At 32.7% G+C, this 12,243-nt stretch overlaps 1 protein-coding gene across 2 annotated transcripts; it reads right to left on the bottom strand.

Annotated features, from left to right (window-relative positions):
- Positions 1 to 19: 19 nt before the first annotated feature.
- LOC111416890 (DDB1- and CUL4-associated factor 11) lies at positions 20 to 12,042 on the bottom strand. 2 transcript variants are annotated; one of them, XM_023049005.2, is made up of 11 exons: positions 11,880 to 12,042; positions 11,550 to 11,745; positions 11,375 to 11,474; positions 11,215 to 11,316; positions 10,505 to 10,664; positions 5,582 to 5,728; positions 5,346 to 5,524; positions 4,950 to 5,289; positions 4,736 to 4,891; positions 413 to 519; positions 20 to 351 (listed from the first exon to the last, which is right to left on the bottom strand). In XM_023049005.2, the coding sequence occupies exons 2-11, from the start codon at positions 11,657 to 11,659 to the stop codon at positions 187 to 189; spliced, it is 1,566 nt and encodes a 521-aa protein (XP_022904773.1). In that variant the 5' UTR covers positions 11,660 to 11,745; positions 11,880 to 12,042; the 3' UTR covers positions 20 to 186. The 2 variants fall into 2 exon arrangements, with proteins under 2 accessions (XP_022904773.1, XP_022904772.1); XM_023049004.2 differs by having other exon boundaries at positions 11,375 to 11,486; positions 11,880 to 12,041.
- Positions 12,043 to 12,243: the final 201 nt, after the last annotated feature.

Below are 12,243 nucleotides of genomic sequence, written 5' to 3'. Positions count from 1 at the left end.
AATGTAACAAAAAAAAATCTTTATGGAGGTGATTTAAATTTTATTCTTAATACTAGATTATTGCAGCTTGAGTAACAAGTATCAACCGCGATCTATAATATAATGTTATATAAAAAAAATGAATTAATATTTTTAACAAAATAATGTACAATATATAAACACTCCATTTGATACGCTTTATTTTTTTCAGAATCCTTCTTCGCCTTCAGTTGACGCATTCTTCAACTGTTGAAGAGCTATTCTTGGACTTCTACGTACCGTTTCTGTTTTCCCATTTTCCGAAGCTGCCCCATCCGACTTATTATTGTTTTCTATGTATTTATACGTCCATCGACCAACCGTTTTATCCCACTTTAAATTGAATTAAACCAAAATTAACACAATTTTTTTTAAAGCTTAACGTTATACTTACGGAACTTGTTAAAATTTCCGGTCGAGTTGGATGCCAGGAAATATCTCGAACGCAAACTGAGTGTTCTTTTAACGAACGCTTTACTCTACCAGTTAAAGCGTCATATACTAATAAAATAAAGTAAGTTATAAAAACAAATTTGAAAAATAATTTTAATTAAATTTAATTAGCTCTAAAGCAGCTATAAATCAGATTTTAGGCATTTAGATGAGTTTGAAATGATTATCAATCAGTTTTTAATCATTTTGAACGATACTAAATAACCATGAGTTAGTTCAAAATCATTTAGACAAATTTGCTAAAAAACCAATGCATTTTCAATTATTTTGAACAACATTTATAACCTAGTACTCAACCATTTAGACAAGTTTTTAGTTAATTTTGACAACTTGGAATAGTCACGAATTAATCTTTGACCATTTAGACGCATTACCAAGGATTACCAAACGAATTTTCATCATTTTGAACAATTTTACAACGTCACAAATCAACTTGATCTAATTTAGATGCAGTTAATTAAGCCTTAAATTAGGTTGCAATAATATAGACAAATTTCCAAAGTTTGGCAACATACCCTCAATGATTTAGAACAATATAGAATAGCTATAAACTATTTCTCAATCATTTAGATAAGCTTTCAGTAAATTTGGATAACTTGGAATAGCTATGAACCAGCTGTCAACCATTTAGACTAACTACAAAGATGACCAATCGAATTTCAATCATCTTGAACAACCTCATTTTGATATAAATCATCATTTTGAACAACCTGAGGAATCAATGAATCAGTTTTCAACCGTTTAAACAAGTTATCAATGATTACCAATCAATTTTTAATCATTTACACAAGTTTCGAAAGTTTGCCAAACGAATTTTCATCATTTTCAACAATTTTGCAACGTCACAAATCAACTTGATCTAATTTAGATGCAGTTAATTAAGCCTTAAATTAGGTTGCAATAATTTAGACAAATTTCCAAAGTTTGGCAACACACCTTCAATGATTTAGAACAATATAGAATAGCTATAAACTATTTCTCAATCATTTAGATAACCTTTCAGTAAATTTGGATAACTTGGAATAGCTATGAACCAGCTGTCAACCATTTAGACTAATTACAAAGATGACCAATCGAATTTCAATCATCTTGAACAACCTCATTTTGATATAAATCATCATTTTGAACAACCTGAGGAATCAATGAATCAGTTTTCAACCGTTTAAACAAGTTATCAATGATTACCAATCAATTTTTAATCATTTATACAAGTTTCGAAAGTTTGCCAAACGAATTTTCATCATTTCCAACAATTTTGCAACGTCACAAATCAACTTGATCTAATTTAGATGCAGTTAATTAAGCCTTAAATTAGGTTGCAATAATTTAGACAAATTTTCAAAGTTTGGCAACACACCTTTAATGATTTAGAACAATATAGAATAGCTATAAACTATTTCTCAATCATTTAGATAAGCTTTCAGTAAATTTGGATAACTTGGAATAGCTATGAACCAGCTCTCAACCATTTAGACTAATCACAAAGATGACCAATCGAATTTCAATCATCGTGAACAACCTCATTTTGATATAAATCATCATTTTCAACAACCTGAGGAATCAATGAATCAGTTTTCAACCGTTTAAACGAGTTATCAATGATTACCAATCAATTTTTAATCATTTACACAAGTTTCGAAAGTTTGCCAAACGAATTTTCATCATTTTCAACAATTTTGCAACGTCACAAATCAACTTGATCTAATTTAGATGCAGTTAATTAAGCCTTAAATTAGGTTGCAATAATTTAGACAAATTTCCAAAGTATGGCAACACACCTTCAATGATTTAGAACAATATAGAATAGCTATAAACTATTTCTCAATCATTTAGATAAGCTTTCAGTAAATTTGGATAACTTGGAATAGCTATGAACCAGCTCTCAACCATTTAGACTAACTACAAAGATGACCAATCGAATTTCAATCATCTTGAACAACCTCATTTTGATATAAATCATCATTTTGAACAACCTGAGGAATCAATGAATCAGTTTTCAACCGTTTAAACAAGTTATCAATGATTACCAATCAATTTTTAATCATTTACACAAGTTTCGAAAGTTTGCCAAACGAATTTTCATCATTTTCAACAATTTTGCAACGTCACAAATCAACTTGATCTAATTTAGATGCAGTTAATTAAGCCTTAAATTAGGTTGCAATAATTTAGACAAATTTCCAAAGTTTGGCAACACACCTTCAATGATTTAGAACAATATAGAATAGCTATAAACTATTTCTCAATCATTTAGATAAGCTTTCAGTAAATTTGGATAACTTGGAATAGCTATGAACCAGCTGTCAACCATTTAGACTAACTACAAAGATGACCAATCGAATTTCAATCATCTTGAACAACCTCATTTTGATATAAATCATCATTTTGAACAACCTGAGGAATCAATGAATCAGTTTTCAACCGTTTAAACAAGTTATCAATGATTACCAATCAATTTTTAATCATTTACACAAGTTTCGAAAGTTTGCCAAACGAATTTTCATCATTTTCAACAATTTTGCAACGTCACAAATCAACTTGATCTAATTTAGATGCAGTTAATTAAGCCTTAAATTAGGTTGCAACAATTTAGACAAATTTCCAAAGTTTGGCAACACAACTTCAATGATTTAGAACAATATAGAACAGCTATAAACTATTTCTCAATCATTTAGATAAGCTTTCAGTAAATTTGGATAACTTGGGATAGCTATGAACCAGCTCTCAACCATTTAGACTAACTACAAGGTTGACCAATCGAATTTCAATCATCTTGAACAACCTCATTTTGATATAAATCATCATTTTGAACAAGCTGAGGAATCAATGAATCAGTTTTCAACCGTTTAAACAAGTTATCAATGATTACCAATCAATTTTTAATCATTTACACAAGTTTCGAAAGGTTGCCAAACGAATTTTCATCATTTTCAACAATTTTGCAACGTCACAAATCAACTTGAACTAATTTAGATGCAGTTAATTAAGCCTTAAATTAGGTTGCAATAATTTAGACAAATTTCCAAAGTTTGGCAACACACCTTTAATGATTTAGAACAATATAGAATAGCTATAAACTATTTCTCAATCATTTAGATAAGCTTTCAGTAAATTTGGATAACTTGGAATAGCTATGAACCAGCTGTCAACCATTTAGACTAATTACAAAGATGACCAAGCGAATTTCAATCATCTTAAACAACCTCATTTTGATATAAATCATCATTTTGAACAACCTGAGGAATCAATGAATCAGTTTTCAACCGTTTAAACAAGTTATCAATGATTATCAATCAATTTTTAATCATTTAGACAACTTTCCAAAGTTTTCCAACCCAATTTAAACTAGTTGGAACAATATGAAATAGCTACACACCAGTTCTCAATCATTTAGACAAACTACAAAGATGACGAATCGAATTTTATTATTTCGAATAGTTTTGCACCGTTATATTACAGTTTTCATTTCCTTTTGAGCTATCTGAAGTAGCTATGAATCAGTTTTCAACAATTTAGACAAGTTTTCAATGATATACCAACTTTTCTGTCATTTTTAACAACACTAAATGACCATAATTGAGTGAATGATTTCAGTGTTTAAACAATGATTCCAGCATTCAAAATGCAGAAGTTAGATTCAGATTTCGTACTGACTAAAACGTCTATAGCAGATGTAAAACCATTGGGTGCAGCATCTTTAGTGGTTGGTTCCACTATTCAGAAGTTAGATACTGTATCCATTATTAATAAATCAAGTATCCAAGAAATGCCAAAATTTTTTGTTGGATTCTTGCAATGTCCAGTGGATGATTCCAGTATCCAGTACACGATTGCGCTGTTCAAGTGTTGTGTGCAGTATCTGAAGCAATTGGTTCCATAAATCAGAAGTTAGATACCGCATATGTCGTATATGTTATGATTATATCCAGCATTCAGAAAATGACGAAAATTTCTGCTAGATGATTGCAATGTGCAGTGGATGATTTCAGTATGCAGAAGACTATTATATGTATGCACTGTCCAAGTGTTGTGTGCAGTATCTAAAGCAATTAGTTCCTCATATTTGAGTTTCTTTTTGGCCCTAAACGATAAACAAGAGGTCATATTCTTAATTGGTCATCAAACATTTCTTTTTGACAGACATTAGGTATATCATTGTAGATAGATTATTACCACTAATTAGAATATCAAATCATAAACAAAAAACATTGCCACAAAGATAATTGGAGATAATGTATCACAACTAAAATTAATAAATACTTACTTATAAGTCTTCCATATCCACAACCTGTATAAATATACCTTTGGCCAGTAGTTTCCAAAGGTGAAAATCTAGCCCTAATTAAAGTTCTGGTAACAACATGCCCACGCATTGTTAATATTGAACTATCCCCAGGTAATACACTTTTTGTACTCATCACTATAAAAAAAAATTTTAAACCCACTCTTATACTACAAAAATTTTTTCAAATACTAACTATTTTTTGGCACACCTTGCCAACGATAATCCCAAGTTTGATTTTTAACACACATTTGCGTACTTTCAATAGCTGTCTGATCCGAAAACATTCGCAGATCCCACAGCTTAATCGTCTGATCCTTACTATTTGATATAAGATGCCTATTATCACCGCGCGAACAAATATGCGTTATTCCATCTTTATGACCCGCCAGCATTCCTACAGGTTTACAATCGTCATCGCCTAACGTCCGTCGATCCCAAACGCGAACTAAACCATCGTCACCTCCGCTGAAAATTACGTGCGAGGAATCATCAGCGAAAGCTATACTGTTTACGTCAAAATCATGAGCACGAATCTAAAAATTGATTTAAAAATGATTTAATTCGGGTTAAAATGATCGCAATTAAGTACCCCATGTACGTGTTCATTCCGATCGATGTTGTATGTGTGAAGATGCCCATCGTTTCCGGCGCATAAAACATCCCTTCCATCGGCGGAAAAAGCCAAAGCGAATATCGCGAATCTTCTGCTGGTTGGAATTAAATTTAAGGCCATTTGCTTATCAGGATCATCTAAACTACATAATTGAACTAAAAAAAAATAAACAAATTAAAATCAATGAAAATAATTCATTATCAAACAAATACTTTGCGAAGACCAAGTTGAATAAACGAAATGTTTTCTTGTAGGGCTTACGGAAACGTCTAAAATACTCCATCCGATATCTCGTCCGGGAATTGTAAATTTAAGTTTATAATGATGATCGCTCGAATCGTATACTCTAATTTTTTGGTCTAAAAAATGAGCGTCATAAGAATAGCTTATTAATAATTATAAATACTCTCTCCGTCCAGAAATAAGTGTCCAATATTGATTTTTTTGTCCAAAAATAAGTGTCTGATTTATTCAAAGTATTCAATTTTACTCAATTTGGAACTCAAGTACTCAATTTGGAAAAGACTTTCTGAATTGCATTAAAAAACTCTAAATCTGAGACGTTTGTATCGGGAGTATTAGGTGGCTGACATAACATTTTGAATTTGAATCCAGTTCTATTTGAAACTTCATTAAATTTATTGTCACCAGGAAGAATGTGTGGTTTGTTTGGCAATGATCGGATCTTGGCCATTTTGCTTGAAGTTCGGGCAACAATTTTCCAATAATCATGTTCTTATACAAGGCCAAATGCCAAGTTTTCCATCCAAATTCTTGTTTTCAGAATGAATCCAACGTGGACGAGCTAAAGCGGCTAAGGCCCACTTTTACCATCCTCCTGATAAACTATCTAGAGCAGTGGTTCTCAAAGTATGGTACGCGTACCACTGATGGTACGCGAGAAGTTCTCAAGTGGTACGCAAAACTGTTTATATTTGCATTATCATTATTGTTTTTTTTTGTTCAGTGGTACTACCTGATTTTTAAAATAGCCTTAGTGGTACGCAAGGATATAAGTTTGAGAACCGCTGATCTAGAGGATAGTTGCCATGGTTATGGCGGTTTTAAGCGCTCTCATTGGCTAAGAGCTAGATTTATCTATCGGATAAATTTATCAAGAGGTGGTAAAAGTGGGTCTAAGAACATTATTTCAGTGAGAGAACGCTTACTTTTGCAGGCCCTGTATAGTTCCTTGTTGCTTTCAACTACTATACGTGCAAAAAGTCAAGGCCCCTCACTTTATTGATCGATATCTTCGTAACCGCTCGATGAAAAAAATTGCGGTAAAGTTTATTGTAATCAGTGAATATTTCTGCGTATCACATGTTAATTTGGAAATTTTGGGGTCCGCGGTTTTTCTTTTATCGCGAGTTAAGTGAAAAAAGTACCCGATTTTTGAGAGTGCCAGCAACTTTACCTACTTTGCGATTTTTTTTCTCCAAAACTATTCGACGAAAAAATTTCAAATTTGAACTGGTGTGTTCTTAATGTGGGGCATATTTTATTTTTTCGATATTCCATATAGATTTCAACGCGGTTTTTACCAAAATATGTCAAATAATGTCGGTTGTCGGATTCTGTTATCAGTTTTTCAAAATTAGGGTTCCCTAATTTTTTAAGAGCGATTTAAAGGAATTATAAATTAAAGAGAAACAGAAAAAAGCTATGCTTTAGTTCCAATCGGAACAGATGATGTGTTCCAGACAGTACGTCGCGCCTTTATCTTACCTACATAAAGAAATAAGGCGCGACGTCCTGTCTGGAACGCACCATCTGTTCCGATTGGAACTAAAGCATAGCTTTTTTCTGTTTCTCTTTAATTTGTAATTCCATTAAATCGCTCTTAAAAAATTAGGGAGCTCTAATTTGGAAAAACTGATAACGAAATCAGACAATCCACATTATTTGACATATTCAGGAAATCCACCCAGCCGGTTTCGACATAACGGCGTCTTACTAAACCGCGATTTTCCGCGAAACTGTATGGAATATCGAAAAAATAAGATATGCCACTCATTAAGAACACATCGGGCTACCACCTGTTTAAAATTAAAATTTTTTCCTACGATAGTTTTCGAGAAAAAAAATCGCAAAATTGACAAAGTTGCCAATACCGTAAAAAAACGGGTACTTTTGTCATTTAACTCGCGATAAAAACAAAACCGTGGATCCGAAAATTTTCAAATTGACATATGTTACGTAGAAATGTTCAGTAATTACAACAAACTGTGTCGTAATTTTTTTTATCGAACGGTTGCGAAGATATCGATCTCTAAAGTGAGAAGCCTTGACTTTTTGCACGGATAGTAAAATCATTTCTCGTCTAAACTTTCTGGTTTAAGCATTGACAGACAATATTTCAGTCTTTCAATTTTATTGACGTCTGTGAGGAAATGCTTGACTGCACTTGATTTCAGTCTATTAAGAATCGTAGATTTTGGTACGTTGATTAAGAAGCTAACGAACGAATAATACGTTGATAATGTAATGGTATGAACTTTATTAGCGCCGTCTCAATATTTCCCGGTTTTCGACCAACGAGTTCTTTTTTCCTCCTACTTCAGTACAATCAGCTAATGTTTTTCGGGCTTGATGCCAAATTCGGCTTACAATTTTTACAGAAATGTAAAATTTATTCGCTGTCATCTTAATTGAACCTTGTTTCAGTTTGCTATTGTTACTCAATGGGGCCGTTACAGTTTTTTTATTGACTTATTCGTTAGTTTAGCAAAATTGAAGACTTCAACAATTTTTTATTTTTCAAACTGGGCATTAGTTTTTCCAAAAAAAAATAATGAAAATTTGAAAACACTTTGGAGACGTCACCGTTGTTTCGCATGAGGTTGGATGAAATAAAAATCAGTAAAAGGTGCATGAGCGAGATGCCACGAGAATCTTATGCGCTAAGTCTTATTGATATAAAACCTCGTAAACATCACCAAAGCTTTTATAGAGGGGAGTTTGAATTTTAATATTAATTATTGCAAAAATTAACCAATTTTAGGATCTGAAAATGTTATCAATCCTTTCATTTTTACATACACTCAGCGGCATAAAAAATGCTGGTTTCAAACTGTAATAACTTTCGAATGTATTCCTCGATTTGAATAAGGTTATTTTATTTGGAAGGTCTACCCTTTGCCAATATTTCTGTAGGGGCTTTTCCCATATTGGCGCTCTTTAATTTCAGCAATGGTGAAGAACGCTAATGCGTCTTTTCTTCCTACACTTTGAAGCTTGCTGTGGGGTGCACCGATAAAAGAAAATAATTTTAATCATAATGAGCTTGTAGCCTCGTCTGTTCTGATCACTTCTGTTTATTGTTCAAGTTTCTATTGTTGTTAACACCAAAGTTAGAAGCTCTAAAAGATAACGCAGCTTGTTCGGCAGCACCATAAGAAATTATAGCAAATCATGAAAATTGACAAAAACAGCGTCGTTGATTGTTGCTAAACAAGAAAAATGCCTTTAAGTCTAGCAGAAGTTGCTCAGACAGTGGCTTTGGTGGAAAATGGACTCGTTATGTTGCTCGTGTTCTTGGCGCGATACAAAGTACGGTTTCACGCGCCATTCAAAGATTTCCGCAGTCTGGTACCTTCATCAGACGACCTGGGTCAGGAAGAAGACGCACCACACAACCCCGTGATTATTGATGTATCGTAACGACCGTGTTAAGAAATCGACATACTACAGCAGTTGAGATAAGAACGTGAGTGAACCCACAGTAAGAAGGAGATTTGAAAAAGCGGGGTTGAGATCACAGAGACCAGCAACTAGACTACAGTTGCTTCGAGAACGTCGTGTTGCTCGATTACAATTTGCACGAGACCATGTATAGTGGACCAATGCAGAGTGGCGAAACGTGCTGTTCTCAGACGAGTCGAGGTTTGGCTTGTATTCTCCAGGTGGTCGAGAGAGAGTTTGGAGAAGAGCAGGAGAGCGTTATGCTCAGTGCAACTTCTCTGAAAGAGTACAATACCAAAGAGGATCTGTAATGGTTTGCTTTAGCAATGGCAATCTAATCGCGGCTCGGTATATTGAAGAAATTTTGGCTGAACACATGGCTTGTTCATGCACGATAATGCACGCTCCCAAACAGGCCGCATAGTGTCCCAATACATGGATGATTTGGCCAGAATGCAATGGCCTGCACGTAGCCCTGATTTAAACCCTATAGAACACATGTGGGATATGCTAGGGAAACGATTTAAAGCCTGTGGTGCCGTTATACAAACGCTAGATGATCTTCTCATAGCGCTAGAAGAAGAGTGGAACCAAATTCCCCAAAATGAAATTCAAAACCCGATTCGAAGTATGCCTCGAAGTTATACAGTTTTTACCCGTTATTAACATTTTGCTTGATTTACTTGCCACAGTTTAATAAAATTAAATTTCATCGAATCGACATTTATGATTTGTTTTAATTTCTGATGGCGCTGCCGAAAAAGCTGCGTTATCTTTTAGAGCTTGTAACTTTGGTGCTAACAACAATAGAAACTTGGACAAAAAACAGAAGTGATCAGAACAGACGAGACTGCAAGCTCCTTATGATTAAAATTATTTTCTTTTGTCGGTGCACCCCACAGCAAGATTCAAAATGTATGAAAAAAACACGCATTAGCGTTATTCGCCATTGCTGAAATTGAAGAGCGCCAAAATGGGGAAGGCACCTACAGAAATATTGGCAAAGGTAGACCTTATTTTTGAATAAGAGCAATACGTTCAAAAGTTATTGCAGTTTGAAACTGGTCATCATTCTAGGTGATGCGTTTTTTATGCCACTGAGTGTAGTTTATTGATTTTTTGAAATATGCGTCCAGTAACGCATGATAAATGGCTTGCCTTGTGTTGGGACTTAGGTTTGGTCTTTAATGACCATGTCTTGTGAAAATGTTTTTCCTCTCTACCATTATTTTCTTAAACAGTATCTTTATGTGAGGTCTTGAAAAGTCGCGTTTTTTGGATTAAAAACTTATACTCTAGGAGAAATTACAAAACTTTTAATGGCAATGAAAAACTTAACCTTTAATAAGTGTTTTCAAAACGTCAACTGACGTTTAAAAGCAAAGCCTTAATTTTTGAAGAAAAATCGATATTGGACACTTATTTCTGGATGAAGGGAGTATATTATTAACCTTGAGCGCCGGTTATAAAATAATTTCCATCGTTTGAAAAAACACCGCAAAACGCTTTTCCGCTGTACCGATCAATTTCTTCCATTGTATTTGGCAAAAACCAATTTTCTATTCTAATTTTATTTGGTCTAGAAAATTTCTCATAAGGACACATATTTCGCTAAAAAGGATTATATTTAGATGTTATTTATTAAATATTATTTATTAATAAGTATTTAAGTAAGAATATCCAAAAAATATTTCTTAGAAAAAAATGTGATGCAATTTTCAGAAAGAAATAGTACCCTGAGTAGCAATACTCAAAATAAAACCTGATAATTCAATTAATAAACAAGGAATTAGGTAAAACATCAAAATCAATTTTAAAAATTATCAATTTGACTTAACCAATATAATTTTATCGTTTTCGTTAATAGATGTCGCCCTAGTTAATCAAATAATCGAGATAGTTTCTTTATTTCCATTTGCAAGAAATAAAATCCATGAAAAATTTCTTCCTCCCCTCTCTTTATTGTGGTTATTGCCTTCCAAGAATTTTTAACATAATCTCTAGCTTAATTTACTTTGTATTGCATGTAAAATGATATCTTTTTTCCTACAATCACCATTAAATAACAACTTTGGGTAGTTGTGACAAATTCATGTTAATGATTAAGAATTTTCCTGGACACTCTTATTTAAATACTTAGTCTAGCAAAAATAATACATACTTCTCGATTTAAGAGCATTGAAGTTATATTATTACCAACAGGTCGTCTTCTTGATGTTATCAATCCACTAGCAATTTTAGTACTAAAGTAAAAGTGACTTTTCTATGAAACAAAAGTAATATTAATTAAAAAAAAATAGTTTTAAAAATAATTAACTTACAGAAAGTCTTTTAACACATGGTCTATACACTTTTGGCAACCTGGCACCATATTGTTCACAAGAATATGTATATTCCGATAAATCCACTCGTTCACGAGGGCTATGAGCAAAACTATATTTAATATAAAATTAGACATCTGTGTATAAATCAATAACACCCATTTTATTGACTTACCTATTAATTATCCTTTGAATGAGATCGTAACGTACTTCATCGTTATCACTATCATAATCTGAAGATCTAGAATCATCATCACCCATGGTACGAGAATTAAGGGGGCCCATATGATGATTTTAAAACAAAGGGAAAACTTTGTTTCACCTGGAAGGTGCCCAATTGCTCATAATTTTCACCTATCTACTCTAATTACCTTAAAAAAAAATTATAAGGTTGATAAAAGGCCATATTTATAAACTTATTAAGTTCTGAGAAGTAAACAATAATGTTTTTGTGATAGGGTTATCAAAATGGAATTTGGAACAACAATAAAAAAAGTACTTTTACCTGATATTTTTTTAATAATTTGTACTGTTGAGATTACTAATATTAAACGTTGACTTTTCGTTTTATTTTGGCAGTCTATTTTTGACTTATCTCGTATGACATGTGCTACGAAATCATTATAAAACGTAGAAAGTGCAATGGTAAATGACAGAGTTGAAAGTTGTTGAAACGCATAACATACCAAATCATCTGATACTTAAAAAAAAATCAATCTTTTATTATTTTTACGAAACAAAAATCATATAAAAGAATACAACGAAATAATTATCCAATAAATAATTCATATTTGTTTTTAATTTATCGTTTTATTTGAAATTTGACGTTACGATATTAGGGAATTTTTCGTTCAACCTAGTTTACGTTG

The sequence above is a fragment of the Onthophagus taurus genome, chromosome 1 (genome assembly GCF_036711975.1).
Source record: "Onthophagus taurus isolate NC chromosome 1, IU_Otau_3.0, whole genome shotgun sequence".
Taxonomy (NCBI): Eukaryota; Metazoa; Arthropoda; class Insecta; order Coleoptera; family Scarabaeidae; genus Onthophagus; species Onthophagus taurus.
Note: the sequence above shows the minus strand (reverse complement) of the source record. Positions and strands in the feature narration are given on the sequence as shown.

What these genes read in the sequence shown, in the direction of transcription:
- LOC111416890 (XM_023049004.2), bottom strand. Translation starts at nt 11,659, where the DNA reads ATGGGCCCCCTTAATTCTCGTACCATGGGTGATGATGATTCTAGATCT. An exon ending in CATGTGTTAAAAGACTTTCT is followed by an intron (nt 11,317 to 11,374) that starts GTAAGTTAATTA and finishes TTTGTTTCATAG; the next exon opens with AAAAGTCACTTTTACTTTAG. An exon ending in GCAAGGTGTGCCAAAAAATA is followed by an intron (nt 4,892 to 4,949) that starts GTTAGTATTTGA and finishes TTTTTTTTATAG; the next exon opens with TGATGAGTACAAAAAGTGTA.